The sequence below is a fragment of the Seriola aureovittata genome, chromosome 9, assembly GCF_021018895.1.
Source record: "Seriola aureovittata isolate HTS-2021-v1 ecotype China chromosome 9, ASM2101889v1, whole genome shotgun sequence".
NCBI classification, from domain to species: domain Eukaryota; kingdom Metazoa; phylum Chordata; class Actinopteri; order Carangiformes; family Carangidae; genus Seriola; species Seriola aureovittata.
Genome location: NC_079372.1, coordinates 12,995,131 through 13,018,898, shown reverse-complemented (window position 1 = coordinate 13,018,898; position 23,768 = coordinate 12,995,131). Strand labels below are relative to the sequence as shown.

Genomic DNA, 23,768 nt, shown 5'->3' with positions numbered 1-23,768 from the left:
TTAACATCTGTGTTTACTGTAATACTTTAGGGTAACATCGTTGTATCTTTTAATGGGGCACCTTCAACTTCGACTTGTCTCGTGCACTAACTGCCTTCACTGACCTCTTTGTTTCTATTCTTAGTGTAGGAGCAAGAGAGACAGTTGTATGGGGCTCTTACAGTTAATCCTTTGTACAGTTTCTACAAGTTTCTTTGTTTCTATTTATAGACGATGGCAGCTATCACTTCTGTGGATGTGTGAATTTACAATAGACAAGCACAGACAGAAAACACGGAGCCACTGGTTCTTTGTGTCGGTGCATAAGAGAAACATTAAAGTACATGTCTGCATATTGCAGTTGTTTCCAACCTTGGTGTCTGGGACCACGCAAAGGGTCACAAGATGAATCTGAGAGGTCGTGAGACGATTAACAGGATTGGAAATCAGAAAAAAAAAACACGTTTCTGCTCTAGAAATTCATTATTTGCCTTTTTTGTTGTAAAATAGAAATATTTTAATAATGCTGGGGTTGTACTAGTTACCACCTGTACACATGCAACCTGGGATAAGTAGTCACTAGCAGATTTGTGGTTTCTTGGGAAGCACTTGTATGGAATCAGTGGTGGAAGAAGTACTCTGATCTTTAACTTAAATAAAAGTATTAACACCACAATGTAAAAAAATCTCCATTATAAGTAAAGGTTTAATATCCCTTTTTTAAGTAAAAGCGCAAACGTATTATCAGCAAAAGTATTATCAGCAAAAGTAAAAGTACTTGTTGGCCGCTGTGACTGATTTATTATCATACAGTATATGACATTATTAGATAGTTGCTGCTGATACATTAGTGTATATGTAGTATTTTTCTGTTATAACTGGTCAATGCTGAGTTAGTTACTACATGTAGGTAGTTTAGTCCAATGGTGCCCAACCAAGGGGTCGGGACCTCCAAAAGGTCACCAGATAAATCTGGGTAGTCGTGAGATGATTAATGGGAGAGGAAAGAAAAAAACAACACAAAGTCTGATTCTTGAATCTGTTTTCATGTCTTAGAAGATTTTTCTATTTTTTATGAAATATTGGACAGTTTTACCCCTTTAGGTCTTATTTTAATACCTGAGGAGGTTAAAGGGGAAATGACTTTTTGATGGAGCAGCTAACAGCTCACAAATATCAGTGATGTATTTCTTTTTGTCAAGGGGTCACAACTGGTTTCATGCATTTCATTCATCATATGTTGTTATGTTATTTAATGTAAAATCTTATCTGGAAAGTAAACAGTAACTATAGCTGAGAGATAAATGCAGTGGAGTAAAAAGTACAATGTTTGTCTGTTAAATATATAAAGTGACAGAAAAACGACTTAGCAAGCAAGTAAGCACAGTACTTTCAGTAAATTCGCTTGGTTACTTTCTACTACTGCATTCCACATGCGCTTGCTAGCACAGAAATGAATGAAGAGCATATTTTCAGCAGTAGAAATATTCTGATATCCACTTATTGGCGCCCATGTCTTCATCCTGTATCTGTAGCTGTTTGTGTAGTTTGTATTTTCAGAGCCTGGGAGCTGCCGAGCCGACTCATTTCTGGCTTTCACAGAGTTGACCTGTATTTGTTTATAGCATGATATGATTAATATTAATAATTCTTCTTTTAACACCTAGGTAACAGTAAGGCGGGACATTAGATGAACCTCAAAGCAGTTGAGTAAAGAAGCAGAAATTTGTGCATTGATGAATAAAAAAGCTTACAGGAATGAAAGGAATAAAATAGCCAGGGAGCTGATTATATTACTATACTACACTCTACTCCACTGTACCAACTGAACTTCTCTGCACGCTGTTTGCAGCAGTAAACCTGACCCTCAGAGATTCAGAGCAGGATGAATAACTGAAGTTGCTAAAGCAGCACTGGTTACTGTTTTTCCTCCAAACCAGCTGCTATAAAATGATGATTGTTCCACTAAAGAGAAGGACAGCGCGCTCAGTAATCCTCCAGGTCTGTGGGAACGATTGAACTATTGCAGGGACAGGATTTTTCTTATTGATGTTTTCCCATAAGCGAATGTTATTTTCCATGTTATGACAAAAACTAACTATGAATTAAAGGTGTCACGGTTAAAAAACAGCAGAGGAGTTGGTTGTATGTGATTGCAACACTGTCAAAGTAAAGACTAAAGAATTCTATTAGTAACCAACATAAAATGAACATCTTTCTTTTGCACTTTTGCCCTAAGCAGTGTATGAGATAATCAGTAATTGATGTGCTGTAAATCGTACACATTGATGTGCTGTAAATCGTAGATTTACAGCCCAAGGTGGTGTCAGTCATACCTGCAGGATACACTCTATGTTAATGTACCTCACATGAGTGCAGAACAATGATATCGTAACAGAGCATGAAAAAGCCTTTGTTGTGTTGAAAAGTGGAAAAGATTTGACAGTCACAGCAGTTAGGTACACCTTCACAATCTCATGCAGATCAATATAACAGCTCGTTGTATTGGATTGCATTAGACTATACAGGTGTACTTAATAGTACTGAGTGTATATTGCCTAAGCAGGAATACTCCTAAGTGCTAAACAAGGTCACTGGCGCACAGTTTAGTGTCCTCTCCAAAGAAAACATGCAAACCAGTTTAAATGCAAAATTAAAATATTCCATTGCATGATTACAAACTTCCAATGTGTGGATTTGTCAGATTATATGATCATCACTGCACATAATATTAAATATTGAGTAATAATGTTTAGCAGTCAGAGCAGTTTTTCCTTTTTCTTATTCTCCATGTGTCGTGAAATTTAAGTTACTGTTGAAGTCGGTTCATTTTTCAAATATCTGTTCAATTATCATATAATTCCAGCTGTGGGGTGTAGTCTGCAGACTGAAGCAGTATTCACAGCGGCAGAGGAAATGTCAGAGGTAGCTAAGAGTTCATCTAGAGCCTGTGACCTCCTCAGTTCCGTTAATGAACCTAAATCCTCTGGTGTTAAGCAGAACAAATACATCAGTTAAAAAACACGACGTAGCCGAGGCTGTTATTCATTGGTTTTGAGATGCAGTACGCCTGTTGTTGCCGATTAAACATGTCATTTTGAGACCCGAGGAGCGGTGAGCTTCAGACAAACAAGGATGTAACAGACTTTATTCTTTGTGCTGTAAAGAGCCGAGAACACATGCCAAGTATCCACAGGGTTAAAAAAAGTGGATGAGGCTAAGTAACAGCCCCGGGGCAAGTCTCAGTAAAAGAGGTGGCCTTTCAAAACAAAGGCAGTAACTGTAAGAACAGCATCTTGACATCAAGTGATACACCATAAAGGAATAAATTCAGATTTTACATAAAACAACACAAATTTGAAAAGGCTCATTGTGTTGTACTGAGATTCCTTGACATGCATAACTAATTACTTTTCTTGCCTTTTAAAAGATGAGCTGAATGTGTCCTCATGCTAACAAGCTTAGTCCTCTGGTGCAACCAAGAAGGAAGCAGCTACAGCACTTTTCAGTGTAGATAGAAGTTAAACACAGAAGTAGAAGGTTTTTTTTCCTTTTTGTTTTTTAAATTGGGATCAGATCAGTTTACTGGGAATGATGTTTGAGATGCTTGGATATCATCCTTATGAGGTATGTTTAAAATAATCTTATCAGTTTTAGAGAAAACATATCTTACATGTAATTCTACTAAATTTACTGTCTCCTGTGACAACGCTGAGACATGTATTATGTATCTACGTTTAGTGATCAACCATCTATAGTATCTTCATTTTACGAATCACAGAATGCCTTCATCAAAAACTTCAGGCGAAACATGGGAAGGTTTAAAAATATACTCTCCACACGTGAACTGGAGCACAGCAGCTCTGCCTCCATTTAAAACCTTGACAAACACTGTCTCTGAAGTTTGTTTATGTGCCTGCAGTAGCTTTTCTGGATCATTAATGCTGCGTGGGGGATTAATGATCCACAGAAATCAAATCTATCCAGAACCGGGGGAGCGCAGAGACGGGTGTGCATGTAATTTTTGTTGCTGATAATATGTGGACTGAGTGCAGAAAAGCAGAAAGTAGTCGAGCTGAAGAGGAATATGTAGAGAATGTTTACTTCTGACGCTCTTTAAGATAACAACTCTTGACAGCGTCTCAAAAGAAAAATGCATAATTCATCATAGGGTTTGAAATCTGTGTCAAGTTTATTTTATTATTATAGTCTGTGCTGTGAAATATCAGGAACTGGCACAACTTTGAGGTATATTTAGAGCTGTTTTAATCTACCAAAAGATGACTTTGTAAAAGCACATGTCCAAAAAAATAAAATGCGACAAGAATGATGATTTGAAAGGGCCTTTCTCTTCTCCGTTTCATGATTTATTTCTAAACAAGCAGCATTTTCTCACCATCAACACATCCATTAAACTCTGTATCTTTCCTGGCACTAAAGCAAATCTTTGTATTTTCTACACATTCTCCTCTCCTCCGATCACTAGGTCCAGACTCACCTGGAGAACCCAACCAAATACCACATCCAGCGCTCCCAGCAGCAGCAGGTGAAACAATACCTGGGGAAGCTTGGCTCTCAGGCGTTGAGCTTGCCCTGCCCCAACCAGTCCTCTGACCACGGGGGCATGCCGCCAGGGCCGGGCAACAGTGCCCCCAACAGCCCTATGGCCTTACTGACCCTGAACTCTAACTGCGAGAAAGAGGTGACTGGTTTAATTCAGACTCATCTCACGGTGACACAAGGAGCACACACCTTTTTGTGATCATTTAATTTTACTTACCCGTATGTCTGTCGGCCCTCATGTCTTCTTGATTTAGATGGATGATGTCATTGATGACATTATTAGTCTGGAGTCCAGTTACAGTGATGATATCCTTGGCCTGATGGACCCGGGACTTCAGATGGCTAACACGGTATGTGTGCACTGCGGTGAGCCTGCATGCAAACCACACACTAAAAAAGGTCACCACATGAGGGCTTTTGATGTGGTGCATTGTGGGGTAAAAACCATAAAAACAAATTCTATGGTACTTGGGAATAAACAAAATCTCAACCTTGTGATTTAGCCCTAGTAAGCTAAGTATCTACAGTTATGTGAATGTTAAAACTAGCTCCTTTGTGCTGCCAGGATGAGCAACGATCTTTAGCTGTTTGCCCAAATTTGAAGAAGTAGTAATAACATTTTGTCTTCCTCAGCTTCTCAACAGCGACTCGAGGAAATAACTACACCCAACCAAGAAATAAACCAGCACATAGGCCTCCTCTTTGCACGTTTTTTGTACAGATTAAACAGTTAAGAAATATCATGTTAATTAGTGAGCTTTAGAAGTGCCAAAACACAGATGCTGTTACCTTTTGTTCAGAGTCAGGCTAGCTGTTTCCCTCTGTTTCTAGTCTTTGTGCTAAGCTTAGCTATAGGTACACATTTACCGGACATATATAATAGTAGCATCTCATTTAACTCTCTGCAAAAAAGGAAACTATTCCTTTAATGATGAACCTCACACTCATCCGCATAATAAAACACCTGTTAAACTTTCTCACCGTGTAAAAGGCCTGCTCCATGTCTCCACCCTTCCCATCATGCTCGTCCTGTGATGCTGATTAGCATCTATACAGGGAAGTTGGGTGCAATCCGTGTTTTATGTCTTTTGCTGTGTCCCCTCAGATCCCTGTGCCTGCAAACCTCATGGACATGTATGGTAATCAGGGTATGTCCCAGCAAGGTCTGCCCATCAGCAACTCCTGCCCTGCCAACCTGTCGAACATCAAAAGGGAATACTCTGGTAAGCACCGCAATCCGTCATAGCAAGAGACATACAAATGCTTTAAATGCCCGGCTCCTGTCATCAAAATATATTTAGCAAACATTTACAGATCCATGTGCTGTGAAAATTTACTCTAACATCAGTTCAGCTTCTCTATTGCACAGAAACCATGAAAACTATAACAATAAATGCAAAGTTCTACTCTCCAGGCCTTTGTGCAGCCCATAATGTAGCATGAATCCAGTTCTTATAATCCTTCTCCCTGTGGGGATGTTGACTGTATATGACTGACATGTTTTAATATCTACTCTGTACATTTGTGGTTTTGAAAACCTCATCATTTATCACGTAGTTTCACAATCCCCGGCCATCATGCATATGCTGGATAAGTCTGGATCCTGTGGCAAATTTGACAACTATCAAAGGCCTGAAGGGTTCCCTGTGGGTACGTCTGGTTAATTAGCTTCAAAATGTAGACGTTTAACTGCTGCACATTTTTTTTTTTATACTTGCACTGCACTGTTCATTTCATTGGTTAATCAAAATGTGTTTTCCAGAAGCTGAGGTAAGAGCTATGGCGAAGGAAAGACAGAAGAAGGATAACCATAATTTGAGTGAGTTTAAATTGCATTTTAATTGCTCTTAATTGTATACCGTACATATCTCCATCAATGGGAATGTTTGAAAATACTTGATGATTGTCATGGTGCTATTTACTTGTTGCAAAATAAAAAATCATCAAAACAAATTTCCAAATAGTGTTTCATCAGATAATCATGGATTTGTTTCTCCTTTGTTTTTGTTCTGTAGTTGAGAGAAGACGACGGTTCAACATCAACGATCGAATCAAGGAATTGGGAACTTTAATTCCAAAATCCAATGACCCGTAAGTTACCTATTTTAGTGCTTTATTTCTTATTGAAGACAAATTTGAAAACCATAATTACTGAGATTTTGTGACAACAAAACTTTTCTTTAAAAGGAAAAGTCAGGAAAAAATGCGAATACAAATTATTGGAAAAATAAGTGGAAAAAATATAGATGTGTAATTAACCCTCTGCCTACCATAAACAGCCGTCATACGCCAGTGGCCTGTTTAATAAAATGCCCATACTGTGTGCACGCTGAGAGAGTTACTGGTGGCTGTAATTTCTGTGAAAAGATCCCATCCTAATGCAATAAAAATGGAGGAAAAGTTCAGCTGAAACCAATATGAGCCTTCAGTAGTCTGAGTTAGACAAATCAAGCCAGTATCTTCCAAAGTTTTAGTACAATATCCCCTCTTTGTGTTACCATCCCTCTACGGCGGCTTATCAAGGAAACACTGTCTGGGGAAACACACAGAGGGAAATGTTGCACCAAAGAGACTGTAACATCTGAAGTTAACCACTTGATTTGTGTAACTCACTGTTGAATCTTCATATTAGCTTCAGCTGAACTTTATAATGTATTTCTGTGGATTTTGTCCCCCAACTATTAAGTTACACAGATTTGTCAGTTTTACATCATTTAAGTAAATGTTGAATCAATCACAAAATGGTTAAACAGATAAACTCTGATACACTCAAAGTTTAAATGTTGTATATACAAGTAAATTTCACTCAAACTGACTGATTGATTATGAATATATCAATTGTATTTACTGTATGTGACTACTGATATTTTAAGGTTAAAAAAAGCTCACTCTTTCCCGGCCCTTAGACCTTACCAGCAGCCCCTTTTGTTGTGTCTGTCCACCCATGGTTGTTTTGCTAAACCCCAGCTGGGTGCTCCACCCACACTCACACCTACATACACACAAACTCAGAGGGCTGCCTTTCACAAACAGCCCTGTCTTAAAGCCTTAAAAGTTAAAATTATACAACTAACAGGTGTGTTTAGTTTCGATTTTCAGTACCAGGATTGAATCATTACTTTAAATTTAAATTTGTGAATGCAATAAAAAACCTAAGTCTTTAAACCTAAGTTTTTAACCAGCACCATAACACCTTTCAGCAATTGTGGAGACATTGGATCTAAAAGAGCGATTCATCCCAGTACGGATTGATTTTACCCCTTCAAAATGTCCATCACAACCATCAATTCTTCTGAGAGCTCAGGGTCATCCTTATGACTGCTTGTGACCTCTGCATGCATGCACTTTTTTTTTTTGCAACATTCAGTTCGGTAAAGAATTCCTTATCTCTTCTCTTGTTTTTAACTGGACAGGCTTCAATGGCAGTAATGGAAAACCTATAATCATATTTTCCTGATTGGAGAGTGCATAATGTCTGACTTCAAAACTGTGACGTCTAAGAGACTATAAGATGTAAGAATAATGGCTCCTCTGTGATCGTCAGGGACATGCGCTGGAACAAAGGCACCATCCTGAAGGCATCAGTGGACTACATCAGGAAACTGCAGCGGGAGCAGCAGAGGGCAAAGGAGCTGGAGAATCGTCAGAAGAAGCTCGAGCATGCCAACCGACATCTGATGTTGAGGATACAGGTAAACATGCTTTGATGAAGCCAAGTGATTTATTATCATAAAATAAAATTACAAGGAAAACTACATGTGCTGTGTGTCCGGAGGGTAAAAAGAAGGGAGTGCCTCTGCTAACATCAGAAAGAATGATTATACTTCTCTGAAATATATCAAGCTTCAGGGAAAAAATAGCAGAGGCACTAATTCACACAACAATGCATTTAATGAGGAAGCTGGCTGTTTAGACCGTGCCGTTGTAACTAATTCATAACAAGGATCAATGGGACTCAGCTCAGCAGACATTGATTGATTGGTCACATTGAGCATTTGTTTTGCAACCATTAATTAGAGCAGCATGTTGTGGAAAAAAGAGAAGCTCCTGAGTTTTTTACAAGTGCAAAGTTGAGGCAAAATGCTCAGCCAATGCTAGTTCTGGTTTTATAACAAGAAAAAGTCACCAACCCACAAACCCTGGATTAGTATGCTATAATTTAATCATTGGAAAGAGATTCTTGAGCAGCTACAGAGCCAGTGAAACAGTACAGTTATCTGAAACTCGAGTCATCCTGATACAAGAACAGAGGCTTGTGATAGACTTTATGACAGCGAGTTAACTTTTCACTGAATGACCCGTCCGTCTATCTGCCGGGTTTATAGGAGTTAGAGATGCAGGCCCGGGCTCACGGGCTGGCCATCGCATCCTCAGCGCTCTGCTCTGCTGAACTCGGGGCCCGGACCATCAAGCAGGAGCCAGCCCTGGAGGACTGTCACCAGGACCTGTACACGTTCCACCCCCATCACCAACACCACCCCGCCTGCACTCCCGAACCACCCAGCACCCTGGAGCTAAACGAAGGCCACTCTAACTTCCCCGATGGCCACTACAGCGTCCACAGCAAGCCAAGCTCCAAACTGAACGACATCCTCATGGAAGACACCTTATCACCGGTGAGAGGGGGGGACCCTTTGCTCTCGTCCGTCTCCCCAGACACCTCAAAGGACAGCAGCCGCAAGAGCAGTGTAAGCATGGATGAGAATGAGCAGGGCTGTTAGCACCCCCTACTGGAAGACACCTCACCTGCATCTTCAACCCCTTCATCCTGCTGCACGTGTTCCTGTCAGTAGCTAACTCACTCTCAGCTGCTGGAGAGGCTTTCTCCTCTTTGTCATTTGTTTATGTTTTTATTTTTGTCTCCCCCACCCGTGTTTACATGTATTGATTCTTTTCCATTCATGTTTTTTTTTTCTTTTCTTCGTTTTCTGTGATATCTTTGTCTTTTCAAGCCCTCAACCTTGATTTCAAGGACTGATTTTAAAGTATGTTTGCTTTAATCAATACTTTGATGACAATGAGTTACAAAAATAGAAGTTTTTATATTTAAAAAAAAAAAAAAGCATTTATCTTTGGATAGAGGCTAGATTATGTTTATTTCTATTGATTCCAAAGAATCTAGGGAAATTATAAATCATGGTCAGAAATGTAGATATTTTGTGGTGAGATGAACACTGCTTTTTAAATCACTAGCAATAATAGAAGAAAAAAAATCTATTTATTACAATAGTGCTTTACACTCCTTGTGTCTTAGATTGAACTTGAATGTGCCAATGCCTTATTAAGATGTGTATACATCGATGTTGTATTGCTATGCACATGTTTTGGCTGTTAGCTGAGTCTTTGTCAGTCTTCCAGTTGAAATTTCTTCCTTGACAAATATTAATCATTTGTAGATTTGATCTTATTTATGTATCTATGTAAACAGGACTTTATGTACACATTCCCCTTAAAAATTAATTTATAACAGGGCTTTTTAAAAGATCCTGAGATAATAAATAAAAGCACATTAAAAGCAATCCTAAGCTAAAACGTCTCCTTCTAGATAATTAATTGAACAAAATCACCATCAATAATTGATAAATGTAGTCTTTTCTTCAGTGTCATAATGTCAAAATGCAGCACAACAATCCAGTAACAAGAGAGAAAGGTCAAGTTTCACCATTAACCACGCATCCTTTAACCACCCATGCTTATTGATCCAGCAGTGTGTACCAGATACACCCATCAGCCAACATTAAAACCACCTGAGTGGTGTAGGTCCCCTTCGAGGTCCTCTGAAACTGTCCTGTGGTATCAGGCACCAAGACATTAGCTGCAAATCCATTAAGTCCTGTAAATTGTGGGGCTTCCAAGGATCTGACTTGTTTTTCCAGCTCATCCCACAGATGCTCGATCGGATTAAGATCTGGGGAATTTGTAGGCCAGGGCAACATCTTGAACTCTTTGTCATGTTCCTCAAACCATTCCTGAACTTTTTTTTTCAGTGTGGCAGGGTGCTTTATCCTGCTGAAAGAGGCCACTGCCATCAGGGAATACCATTGCCATGAAGGGTTTTACTTGGTCTGCAACAATGATTAGGTAGGTGGTGCGTGTCAAAGTAACATCCACATGAATGTCAGGATCCATGGTTTCCCACAAGAACATTGCCCAGAGAGCTGCCTCCCCCGGCATTCCTCCTGTCCATCATGCATCCTGGTGCCATCTCTTCCCCAGGTAAACAATGTAGTTCACCAGACCAGGCCACCTTCTTCCATTGCTTCATGGTCCAGTTCTAATACAGTTCAGACGTTCCCAGTGTCAGCACTTTTGGGGGTGGACAGGGTTCAGCAGATGCAGGAAGCTGCAATACACTTTGTGTTCTGACAGCTCTCTACCATAGCCAGCATTTAGGTTTTCAGCACTTTGTGCCACAGTAGCTCTTCTGTGGGATTGGACCAAACAGGCCAGTCTTTACTCTACCCATGATTCTGTCACCGGTTCACTGGTTGTCCTTCCTTGGACCACTTTTGGTAGGTACTAACCACTGCATACTGGGAACACCCCACAAGACCTGCCATTTTGGAGAGGGTCTTTTCTGACCCAGTCATCTAGCCATCAAGATGTTGCCCTTGTCAAAGCTTCAAGAACTGACTGTTCACCTGCTGCCTAATATATCCTACCCCCTGACAGATTGTAAGGAGATAATCGATGTTATTCTTATCACTTGTCGTGGTTTTAATGTTGTGGCTGATTGGTGTTTATTACAATACATTCCTCACTGCCAAAAAACACAGATTTTTTTACTTAAGCAATTAAACAACAAACAAACAAATTTCAAAGATTTTCTTATGATGCAGAGTCTCAAAAATAGTAGAATCTTAGCTCAAGTCAAAATCAAGGCAATAGTAGCCCTGACATGCGCACAAGAAGCTGATTTCACTTGATAGATCTGAATATTCTTACATAATTCTACAAATATTTGATATGTGATTGATGTTCAAAATATGAATCTATTCAGTTTTTATTGTATTCTTGCCTGTAGTGATCAGACGTATAGAACTGGTAAAACTGCCATTATTTCAGCACATGCAGTATATTGTAATACTTCAAACGTGTTGATGCAAGTGCTCAGTTTTTATAATTGTCCATCCATTTCCTATATTATTGTTGTTGTTTTTTTTTTGTTTTGTTTTTTTTTACATCACTGCAATGACATTTCACATTCAGGATGTTCTTTTTTCCATTATGTGAACATTTATATTGCCATGGAGTATAAGGAGACTGCTTTGGGATTTTGTATGAAATGCATGACATTGTCCAAACACTGGAATGACCTCTGTAAATTGAAACATGGATTGTTTGCCTTTCTTTTTTTTTTGTATCTAAGCATAAACTAACTATTGTATTTGGCTTTTCAAATGCATACAGAATATTGTATGAGATTGTAGATTCTTGATGGTGTATGGTTGTTGTATATTTCAGCAATTTGTTTTCAACAGTTGTAGCACATTGCATAAGTATGCCTTCTTGATAACTACCTTGCCATAAACTGAGAGCCCTGTTACAGCACAGCCTCCATTTGGTTAAACTATGCAATGGCAGAAGTTGTGCCTGTAGAGCAGCATCATGTCTTGACAATGTGATCTCCTTATGAATTAGTCTAAAACAGTATCGAAGTGATTATCTTTTTCATTGATTTAAGTGCCTTAGTCATTTCTGTTACCGTGGTGATGTAAGAGGAGTGATGCAACATTTTGTTGATGTTTATATTGATGTTTGGTGCTTCATGGATTAACCTGAAGAGTTACGCTGAGTTACGGGAGAGCAGTAGGACGGGGCCTTAAGTCAGATAACACTATAAGAACCACAAGACCAAAGTGTTCGATATAAAATAAATAAGGCATTGTGAAATACATAATCATAAAAGTAAATAGTGAAATGGATAATTAAACCACTAAATTCTGAAATAATAAGTTATTAAAATCATTATTATGGAATGTTAGTTTATTTTTATTCTCATAGCAGCAGAGTTTTATTTATTTTGTTTTTATTTCAGTAAAGAAATATTTGTTTGACAGTGCCTTTTATCAAAAGTGTTTTTATTTCATATAATGTCACTGTCGTGAAAGGTTTTTTCATTGGGGGAAATACAAAGCAATGAAAATAGGAATGATGACATTTCATTTTGATTTGAGCTGTAATTGAACTGTAAATGTTATTGCCCAGTTTTTAACCAATCCTTCAGCTTTTCATATATCAGCAGTCATAATTTCAATGTGTTCAATACTTTATGATTATTTATTTCATAACATCTTCTTTGTGTATTTAATATGGAACACTTTGGAGCTGCATGTTTTGGCTGTGCATTTTGTTTTTATCTTTATAAAGGTCTAATTCTACACTTTAAGACAGTGTTTTCCAAAGTTGTACTGAATATTCAGAATTGTTTTGAGAATGTAGGATATGAATAACTATGAACAGCTTAGCTGATGCACCGTTAGTGGCTTTTCTCCTTCATAATAAAAAGCAATACCTACAGCAAGATGGCAATCAGGCAATGAATAAGGTACAAACAGGTGAGGTTGGAAATAGTAAACAAGAATCTTAACTCATGATCCACTTTTGTAACCTTTTCCAGAGCTTTCAGTTGCATCTCAGTCTTCAATTAGAAACACTGAGCAAACACTACCCACTGATAAACACCTTGAAAGGTCTGTAGAAAGGTAGTAAGTGGACACTGATTTAAGATCTTTTTGTCACAGGTGAAGTATAGCATCAGTGGACTGCAAAATGACCCTTATGATCACACGGAGCACAGGTACTGAGCCTTAATACTGCAGCACACACAGGCCTGCAACATTGCCCTGTGATTGAACCCAGATCAGCTTTAGATAAATCATCTAAACCCTGTAATGTGACTTGTCAGAATGAACATCAGCATTACATGTAGGTGGTGGCAGCACTTAATTTAAAGCCATCTCTATGACTGATTTCTCATAATGAATCTTCCAACTGTTAGTTATTATGGCACATTATGGGTAAACCACTAATGAAGAACCATGTTAGCTCAATTTAGACCTCTGTGCTCATTCTCATCCCTGTGGTTCATACAGACAGGTTCTCTGCTGATGTTGCTACTGTTCTTATTGTTACAGTTTATATGAGATGAATGTAGCAATTATTACTGTACGCACTGGTTTCAGATTAGTGAACTCAAACTCATTGGTACTCAATGTGGAAACAATGTTGTGAGAAATATTAAAAGTTTTATTTGAATGTTGGTGGAGCTTGTGTGTTTCTTCCACAACACTAACACTTTTAAGTCCCACTATTTTAGCATGAAAAACAAGTATACAAACATTTAATTAAGGTTTATGACACAGTATAGTATTGCAAGCAGATATAAGGACATTTTTATGTCTTAATGTAAAGTATTTGTCAACAGTTGCAATTTCTTCTATGAGGACATATTTTATATTATTAGTAGTATATTGTCAGGCATTATCTGTTTATACAGGCTCCACTTATGGGTGCCCACAAGAGGGGTTATAGCTGTTGACCAATACATTAACAAACATCATAATCATGTGTAAAGAACCATTTATTAATCATCTGTATACTGCTTATTAAATCCAAAATAGGGGGACTTAAAGTAATAACTTGTTTTTCAAGTTATAGTTACACATTTCATTTGTTCCCAGAAGAAGAAAGCTCATCAGTCCATTTCTGGTAAGCTTGGCAGAGGATATTATCATCAATCACATCATGGAAGATTTCTGTAAAATCATAAAAATTGTCTATCAACATATTTCATGTCACAGGCAAATTGTGTTTCACCTGTATTTCATAAGGTCAAAAGGGCAAAAGATTGTTGACACGTTTTATTGTCTGTTATTATACCTGCATGTCCCAGTCCTGTGGGGAGAGGCATCCTCAGAGAGCCAGCGGAGTGCTTCAGACGCTCCTTGAGGGATTTCTGCACCAGGGCCAGGGTGCAGTCCTGGTGCCACACAGGCAGCTCCAGGCCCAGCACGCACTGGATGATGCGCTCCTTCTCATCTGCTGTCAGCAGCCCCCTCTGGTGGGCCACATACACCATGAAGGACATGTCGATGCTGACCGCCTCCCCATGAAGCAATGCTGGCAACACTCTCTGTGAATGTCAGAAAAGATGGAAATGGATGTCTAGGCAGGTTCAGGGACTCTCCATGATCTTATATTTCAAAAAGAAACAAAAGAGAAACCGTTTCTTGACCATTTCTAATTCAGGGCTGATGAGGTGACCAAAATCCACCAGCCTGTCCAAATCATCCTCCCACAAGTTAGGAGCCAGTTCCTCCAGCATGGTTTCTATGGCGATGCGGGTCGATGCTGTAGCGCTATCTTCGTGTTGAGAGCTGTTGTTGCTCTCACATGACTGCAGCTTGGTGTTTAACAGCTTCCTGCCCTCAGCCTCCAGCAGCTCAAACAGACCACAGTGCTTCATCAGGGCCATCTACGGTAAAATAGGAAAATTACAGTGGTTAGTTGGAGACAAATGGAAGAGTATATACACCCTCTATTATAAATTGCACTGTCCTAATAATATATAATCACATGCATTTGGTTTTAGTACAATGTGTGCATTGAGAATTTTAAAGATATTTTAATGCATATACAAATACTTTGCTCTGTATAATAATTTGTGTCTGATGTGGTTTTTCCACAAAAAAGTTCAATTAGCTTGGTAAAAAATTATTAAAAGCTCTATCTTGCTCATTAAAGGAGACAAAATCTCTGAATATGCAAATATTGTTGATTATCTAACTTGTGGAAGTTGCATACTGAACCACAACTGGCCTTTAAACTAGCTTTGAAGTCACAAAATCATGCTGGTTCATACTGTACATGTCGCCAATTCAGTTAAGATTTAAGATGAGAACAAAGAAACTTTCCTTTCAGCATAAAAACAGGCTTCTACTGTCAAACTGCACATGCATTATTCTCAACGGTGATGCTCAAACACCCAAGTGAAGTAACAACGAGTAAAGCAAACGTTTTTGAGAGGAGGGGGACTTCAGCTAATAGACAGAGGTTAGTGCAATACAAACCAAGAGAAGCTTAGTGTTTTGGGGGGAGTCGAGTTTCAGCTTTCAGTCATTGTTTTCACCAGCACAGAAGTTCAAGTTGAGAAATATTGCTTAAAGCTTAAACCAAAGCTGTTGTGAGACAGTGAACGGTTCGGCCAAAGTTGAGAGAAGTTCAGTTGACCTTTAGCAAATAAGTGTTTTTTGCCACAACTTGTAACTGCTGTTGCTCTCTTCTTTTATATACTGTATATTTGGGATTCTGCGAATAACTGTAGATCACATAACAAGACAGTGTTAGTTTGCATTGGTAATGGGCTATTTTCAAACTCAATGAAAATAAGTCCTTAGAAATACACTGTAAGCCCAGATAAGTTTAATTCACTTAAAAAATTTGAGGAAACCAGTTGGCTTAAAAAAATTAAGTAATGTATAATGAAAACTTGAGTTAATTTAACTTAAATCCTTAAAGGACTGTAATTATTATTTGAAGTTCAATACACTAAATGCCAAGTTGATTTAACTTATGATCTTTTGTAATAACAATTGCTAAACAACATTTGCCCTATTATTCTACTTAGTATCTTTAAGGTGAATGCACTAAATTAGAATTTGTTTAACTTAAAATCATTTGTAATATGAATTGCTTTACCACATTACTCCACTTAGTATCTTTAGTTAAAATGAGTAAGATTTGTATTTCTATTTTTTTAAATTAAACTAGAAAATTTAAATTAAGAAAACAAAAAGCAAATAAAAGCACATTTCCCCATTCTATTCCAATTTCAAAGTTTCAGTTTAAAATAGAACATGACAGTCAAGAAACATCACGGCTTGCCTTGAAAAACTTGTGCAAGTTTATTTCTAATTATTTGAACAGAGGTTTACAACCTAGCTCCTACTAGCATTTCGCAGTCTAGTGAATGAGTGCCTGGTGAGCTACTCAGAAACAAGTATAGAGCTACTGGTACCTTCTGAGTTACAAGATGGATGCCCTGCTTTAATAGATCTTGAACAACCTTGAATCATAAGCTTGAAACAGCTACAACAACAAAATTGTGTTGTTCAGTCTTGAGAGAAGTTTTCACACAGGGCTGGGCGATGTGGACAAAATCAAATATCTTATCTAGGTTATGTTACCTAGTTTGAACATGACCTGCTGGATAAAATAGACAGTGTTTTTCATGGTTCAGGTGCAGGGCACAAATGAATCCAAAAAGGACACAGAAAGTCTGACGCAGGTTGGCCAGTTCATCCACCACCACAATCCATTCCAAGATCCCTACTATGGATGGGTTGAACCAAGGATTTTCTTGATTGACGCACAGGATTCCCACTGGAGTTTCACTGTACAAGTCCTTATCGGTTACATCCCTTCAGAGAAAGAAACAGATTGACAAGGAGAGGACATAATCATGCCAGTTAGTTAATGCTGCGCTGTACCAAAAAATATCTTCATCTGTTTATAATGAAAAGAACCACACAACTGCACTGAGTAATTATTAGAGAGGACATTACTGGTCTTAAACTGACTTTTCTGACTGCCATATTTGGCTGTGTCTAAGTACTGATTTGCAAAATTGTGCACCAAATATACTTTTGTAGTTGGGCAACCAAGGGTACTATTTGAGATGGATTGCATCCCTGAGATACAACTGATTATCTTCACAAAGTCTATACTCAACATCAACATAAAATTTGGGAATTTCACATACCTTTGGCCAGAGAAAAATTTCATCCAAATAGGAATTGGACAGGATCTCAGTGTCAGCCTCCCTTGGTGTGTCACTACATGATTTAGTTGGTGATGGGATTGGTACAAGCTCAATCATAGCGATGATTTTGATGGTTGGCTTCTCTGGGAGCTCAGAGGGATCTGTAAGGTTAACCAGTTTGTTATTAAAGTCAGGATCTCTGTATTGTAAGGCAATCAATTATACGTTAACATTTTCATCATTTTTCCACACATAAACACACTCATCACGCTCAATAACTGTCTACTCCACGCACGTTTTCCCGACCTTTAACAGCATTATCTCAAAAAACTCCAAGAAAAACCCTTGTCAGCAAAGTAATGTTACGTTAATAGCTAATATAGTATAGTATAGTCTAATTAGCCATTTCGCCAGGGTGTTTCATTTGTTTTGTGTTTTGATTAATTAACTTCGAAATCAATAATAGTCTCGAAATACAACGTGGTCACCAACGTTAACTTCATTGCACTCACCAGATTTAGTTGACCGCTACAGCAGCCCTCCCGTGGCCTGTCCTCCGCTATTTGTAGGGGCTCAACGATGGGCGGTGTCTGCTGCATGCGACTGAGAAGTATTGCTAGCTAAGAGGTAGCTAACAGGTGAAAAATGTCCCGTCGAATTAGTGTAAACAAAATTTTCACTGCTCACAAACAGCTCCTGGGTGACAAATGTAGCTAACGTTAGCTAAAAAAGTGCAAAATGTCGAACTGGTTAACGTTAAAACAAAGTTCCCACTCCTCACCAACAATCCGTTGAATTCAAACACACTCGCAAACGAGGCATAATCCCTCATTCTTCAGCGGCTAACCAGAATGACTGGCGGGCTACAGCTTTGACATTACCATAGTGCATTGCTTCAAAAAACGGCCAATCGCCGAGCTTCAAATTCTGTGGTCACGGTGGTGAAATTCATCACTTTAAGTCGTCAACTTTATACACTTGTTTGATAACTTCAGCAACTGTAGTAATTTTTTAAAAGATGCAGCCGGACTGCAATATTATATAATACTGAATAAATCTGAAAATAATTCGCGGATCTAGCCAACCTCGTCGCCATAGTAACGGTTTTAGAGGCTCATTGGTTAGTACCACTGTTAGACATAATTGACAGAAAAACATGGGTTTCTCAGAATTTAAATTGAAATATTTTTGAAGCGACGGTTTATAAAATAATCCAGTAGTTTATCTACAACACTCGTGATTCTGTGTTCAGTAATATTGTCATTAAAAGTACATTACCAAATGGCTCCCCTTCAACTCTGTGGAGATGAAGAGGGTGGGTCATGACTAAAACTCAGTCATTTGAAGCCATCTAACTTAAAGTCATTCACACATTTAAATATGTCTACAAATGAGTACAATATACTAACATTTCATAGTAATGGAAGAAAACTTAAACCATTTATATACATTGTAATTAAGTTGTTTAATTGGATGCGAAATCCGGGCTAACTGTATGCTAATACAATTAGCTGGGTTTCACCTTTGTTGCCAAGAATTGAGGTAATTTCATTGCAGTTCAAAAATCAGCTTCAATACACTTCTCAACAACATAACTTGCAATTATTATGATCATCATACAAAAGCTGTTTGAAAACATTTGTTGCGCTTTCAAAAATGGTTGACAGTAAGTTAGATTGTTGCTCATGGGCCACCACATGCAAGACCTTCAGGAAAACACACACACGATCAATGGCCATGCAGTGACGAGCACCTTTAGCATCTCTGCCATCCCGTTGGAGATCTGACGTGGTGGAAGAGTTTGGAAGAATGAACGATCTAAGAATGTAGCTACTGGGGGGACGTAACCTCCCAGCTTGTTTTTCCCACCAGCAAAGTTGACCCCTGTTTTTGCCCCCACACTGGCATCAACATAAGAGAGTAAAGTGGTCGGCACCCGAATGTATGGCGTCCTCCGGCGATAGAGAGATGCTGCCAAACCCACCACGTCCAGACAAACCCCACCACCGATGGCTATGATTGGCTCAGAGCGCCTGTCAATACCAAACTCATGGACCTCCTCCAGGATCTCGGTGACTAACTTCATACATTTGTTCTCCTCGGTGGTAGGCAGTGGGAGGATCTTGTACACAACTTCTCTGGCCTTAAAGTACTGAATAACTTGAGAGCCATAGAGATGATTGACAGTTTCATCAATGACAACAAAGCGTTTCACAGGTTTAAAGTTACTTATGGTACCTTTAAGCTCTTCATCTCCTAAATGACCCCAGAGCAATGTGTCATTTCTGGGATCCAATATGTTTTTGCACTGAAGGACTCTGTAGGTGAATACGATGGGGCTGACTACTGTCCAGGAAAGTCCATGTTCTGACTTGTTCTCATAGCTGAAGATTATTCACAATAAAAGCAAAGAAAATAGAAAAAGACATTTAAAAAATAGGTTATTGGCTCAGTTTCAAAGTTGGATTCAGTGCTTTGTTGTTGATCACACAGTGCTTTTAACTCACAGCACAGCAGGGGTGGAAAGTAAGTGCATTTACTTAACTTGTGTACTGTGAAAAAACCAAACTATGGAAACAGAAAACTGGTTGTTTCCATGTGGAATCCCATCACTCACAGTAGGACTTGAGATAGAGAAAATATATTTATGGGGCTTTAAGTAGCCTATAGGGTCTGAATACTTCTTCCACCACTGCTGTACATGTTTCACACATTAGTGACCTCAGCCTAAAATAGAAAGGTATTTCAGCTCCCCCAGTCCACAGAGCATGGTGATAAATATATGACCAAGCAGCATACAGTATAATGAATGTACAGTGTAACCAATTCAATGTGAGCAAATTATAAATGCAAACCTATTTTAAGAAAGACAGACACTTCTCATTAAGGTTGCATAACATTACGCTGCCGGATTAAGCTGATTCATTTTGCCATTAAACATTTAACACAAATAATATTACATATTACAGAATCATGTCTTGCAATAAATTACAAAAATAATCATCCGAACGCTTGATATGAATCACATTACATTTAGTACTTACATTTTAGCATCTGATAACTTTCCCTCTGTCAGTTGGCACTGCTCTGTTTGTCTGATCCATGCTCCTTTCACTTGGACCAGATTAAATTTAGTTTGCTGTGAATGGCTGGCGTTGTTATTAGAAAACATGCTCTCTGTATTCCTTGGTCTGTCAGATGACTTCAGTCTATTCTGTAATGCTTTATGGAGTGACACCAGAAACGTAAAAGATATCAGTGAAGAGGACGTGACCACATGCTCGACATGCATGACCATCCCCACTCTGCTGTCCTGTCCTCTCTTCAGCCCTGACATGAGCACATGTCGGCATCTGATTACTTTGCTCAGTGGGGCGAATGGTCAAAATTTACAATAAATCTAATTATAAGAATACATTTATTTAAAAATTATATTGTTACCTCAATTTCCTTTTGTACTGTACTTGGAGTACAAAGGGAATTATACACTTCAGAGCTTCAGAGGAAATTCACATGGACAAATCTTTCAACTAAAAAGTTGGAACATTTTGATTTACATTATAATTTGGTAGTAGGACCCATCAAAGAAATGCTATTTAAAGAAGGGGAAAGGAATCTATAAATTGGTAGAATACATAACACAGTGCTCAAGGAATAATCTCAACATCCTTATACACTATGATAAATAAATAAAGATCTCAATTTTAAAGAAGCCAACACAAAATGGAAGAAATGCTCATATATTACAAACAGCAGTACCACTGATGAAATCCTACCATTAAACTAATAGAAATTGATCACAAGAATATACAAAAGAGATAAGATTCACACATCATGACTCTCCCTTACACGCTCCTTTTGGTGCTGTGCAAGAAATGAACACAATATGGAGAGAAAAAAAATCTAATTTATACCTATTTATGGTAAAACAAAAACTGAGGCGAAACTCCTACTTCACAGACAAGGAAAGAGTCTGAAGATTACAATAAAACAAAGCAATCAATTTAAGCATTAACACCAAATGTAGAGGGCGGTTGGGATCAGAGGTGCATGTGCTATGTGTAAGATGAATGAATGTGATGCATCTTGTGTTTTATGTGTTATGCATGTCACTGTGCTTCACGTAGGCCTGACACCATCATAGGATATGTATATCTTGGAGAATGAATAAAAAAAAAAAAAATGTGGAGGCTGACACACAAAATCTAACGGCTTTTTATTATTATTATTATTATTATTATTATTTACAGCTAACTCCACATTGTTACACACAGTGGCAGTAGCTGCTTGAATAATGTTGAGGCACACAAGCTACAGCTCATTTCCATATGAGGCCAATATAAAAAACACCTTTGGCAATGCAGGCAATTATTATGTATATGTGAATATGCATGAGACAGTGATGCTGTGAGTTGAACAGTCAGGTTTTTAAAAAATGTATGATGTTGGTGATTTTGTTTGAAGTGAACTCAGCGTGTTACACATACAGGTCAGAGGTGAAAGACCAAAAAAAGGGAATGCCTCAGTGATAGCACATCTCTGATATTTCCATAGCCAGCTCCAGAAGTTCTCCTGCATCCTGACAGGAGCCGCAGAAATTACAGTCCAGCTCCAGCTTGTAATTGCAGCAGTCCTTTCCATGCTGGTCCCTCTCACTGGACGCCGTGATGTAGTTGTAGGAAGGAAAACAGCGGCCCACAGCCCTCTCACATGTATCCGGCAGCAGGACTATTAACTCATGGAAACGACAGTACAGGCAGGCGAGCAGAAGTGCTGCACAGTCGTCTGGTGCAAAGGAAGAACAGAAGAAGAAAAGATCAAAACAAGGATGTTAATTGCTTAGTATGGACCTAGTGCACCTCTAACCATAAATCAGCATCAGAATTACACTGTTGCTAATGATTAGCACCACAGTTTCAGGGTTTTCCTATTTAATTGCATCAGTTGTTCTACCTCAGAGGAGTTAAACAGTACCTCCAGTGCCAGGCAGGTATGAATCATCAGATGAGAAATGACTGCTGCTGTTCTTGAACTTGTCAGAACACATAGAGAAGCTGGAGCCACCCCATGCACTGCCCCCTGGGCTTCATGGGAACTGGGATCAGTGTCCAGCTTGTCTGGCTCTTGCTCTGAGATGGTACTGAGTCTGCGTACCCCACTGAACTTGCCCATCATCTTCCTAGGTGGACTGCAAGTCACTGGTTTTGGGGTGTTTCCTTTAAAAAGGATGATGCAAGAAAAAGAGGAAAAGATTTTAGAGGCACAAATTGTTACTTAGTTACTGCTAGTATAAAAATGCAGGGCTGGTTTTACACCCAGTCCAGTTACTGTTGGACAAGTCACTCAAATCTTTATATGAGGCAGTTTTAATTATTCAGGAGACCATTAACATGAAGCATGTCAGGGAGGTGAAATGTGAAATGTGAAATGTATAATGGAGGAGGCTTGCTCTACAAAACTTCAGCAGTGAGAGAGTATTGATTAGCAAATGTTTATTTGGATCTAGTTTCCTGGGTTGAAAATATATACTGCGTGAAAATACACTCTCCCATTAACACTTGGCATGAACCACATCGAGTCAGACTGAACAACATACCATCAGAAACATGGTCCCCTAGTTTCTCAAGCTTGATACAGTCCTGATCATTCACAGGAGGATTTGAGGGAGTTGTCATCTTGTGCAGGGCAAAGTGGAGAGAATAGATATACAGTGAGACACACATGCAAAGCACTTGATTAACAGCAACATAACAGCCTTAGTAGCCTCAAAGCTAAAGACTAACTTATCTCAGACAATAAAGCATTACTGCAGCATCTTGTTTTTGAGTTAGTATAAGAATCATGCAAGAAATGTTTTACTCGAGACTTGAGAGAAACAAAACTACAATGGTTGAAAAAATAATGAAATAAAATTTGGCACAATAATTTGCTTTAAAGATTACCTGTCTGTATGGGTTAACAATCCAACAGTGTAGACTGTAGCATCTGCAACTGCAACGCCTCTGAGGTTGAGCTCAAGTACATCCCATCATCATGCACACACCCACTTTGTGAGCACACTCCACATCGATCAATACTCACCAGTCAGGAAGCACAACTACAGATCTGTGATGGCAAAATGCCGAGATGATCCACTCAATTATGGCATCTTATCGACAGAAAGCCCAGCAAAGCCATTTATCTAACACCTGGATTTTAAAAGTACTAACAGATAGGACTTCGATAAAATTTTATTGTTATTTATCATCTCATCTTAATCAGTGATTCTAACACCACAGCAGTTATGTAAACCACACTTTCTCACTGTATAGAGGTGAATTTATAGGACCATAACATGGACATACCACAATACCACAGTGGAAAGTTCTCCACCCACACCATTTTCTTTCTTCCATTACCTTCCATTAAGTCATTACCATTGACTGAGAGAAGTGGCGCTGTATCAGATAAAAAAAAAAAACTA

General features: G+C 38.7%; 2 protein-coding genes, 1 long non-coding RNA gene and 1 pseudogene across 9 annotated transcripts in view; 1 reads left to right on the top strand and 3 right to left on the bottom strand.

Annotated features, from left to right (window-relative positions):
* The window catches only part of LOC130174867 (microphthalmia-associated transcription factor-like), a 31,486-nt gene extending 17,686 nt beyond the window's left edge, over nucleotides 1-13,800 (top strand). For 5 of the 7 annotated variants that reach the window (XM_056385106.1, XM_056385101.1, XM_056385100.1 and 2 more), the window contains exons 3-10: nucleotides 4,466-4,681; nucleotides 4,797-4,892; nucleotides 5,648-5,765; nucleotides 6,100-6,192; nucleotides 6,305-6,361; nucleotides 6,558-6,633; nucleotides 8,087-8,234; nucleotides 8,868-13,800. In XM_056385106.1, coding sequence (XP_056241081.1) covers nucleotides 4,466-4,681; nucleotides 4,797-4,892; nucleotides 5,648-5,765; nucleotides 6,100-6,192; nucleotides 6,305-6,361; nucleotides 6,558-6,633; nucleotides 8,087-8,234; nucleotides 8,868-9,263 — 1,200 coding nt within the window. In that variant the 3' untranslated portion in view covers nucleotides 9,264-13,800. The remainder of the gene's footprint in view (nucleotides 1-4,465; nucleotides 4,682-4,796; nucleotides 4,893-5,647; nucleotides 5,766-6,099; nucleotides 6,193-6,304; nucleotides 6,362-6,557; nucleotides 6,634-8,086; nucleotides 8,235-8,867) is intronic. The other 2 variants (XM_056385103.1, XM_056385102.1) reach the window with 1 other exon arrangement.
* LOC130174868 (2-epi-5-epi-valiolone synthase-like) lies at nucleotides 9,742-20,500 on the bottom strand. The gene is made up of 5 exons (XM_056385107.1): nucleotides 20,350-20,500; nucleotides 19,059-19,689; nucleotides 14,780-15,019; nucleotides 14,425-14,677; nucleotides 9,742-14,300 (listed from the first exon to the last, which is right to left on the bottom strand). Exons 1-5 carry the CDS (start codon nucleotides 20,475-20,477, stop codon nucleotides 14,212-14,214), a joined length of 1,341 nt encoding a protein of 446 aa, XP_056241082.1. The 5' UTR covers nucleotides 20,478-20,500; the 3' UTR covers nucleotides 9,742-14,211.
* On the bottom strand, nucleotides 16,347-18,301 carry LOC130174870 (uncharacterized). The gene is made up of 3 exons (XR_008828652.1): nucleotides 17,818-18,301; nucleotides 17,306-17,466; nucleotides 16,347-16,964 (listed from the first exon to the last, which is right to left on the bottom strand). It is a non-coding gene; the product is annotated as an uncharacterized LOC130174870 (long non-coding RNA).
* A 1,122-nt stretch (nucleotides 20,501-21,622) lies between the features above and the next one.
* Nucleotides 21,623-23,136, bottom strand: LOC130175508 (myoD family inhibitor domain-containing protein 2-like; annotated as a pseudogene).
* Nucleotides 23,137-23,768: the final 632 nt, after the last annotated feature.

Bases quoted from the DNA above. Each gene is read 5' to 3' on its own strand.
- LOC130174868 (XM_056385107.1), bottom strand. From the start codon at position 20,477: ATGTTTTCTAATAACAACGCCAGCCATTCACAGCAAACTAAATTTAAT. The intron at 15,020-19,058 runs GTGCTCGTCACT...ATTTTACCGTAG, and splicing joins GGATGGCAGAGATGCTAAAG to ATGGCCCTGATGAAGCACTG. The intron at 14,678-14,779 runs GTCAAGAAACGG...TGACATTCACAG, and splicing joins TCAGCCCTGAATTAGAAATG to AGAGTGTTGCCAGCATTGCT.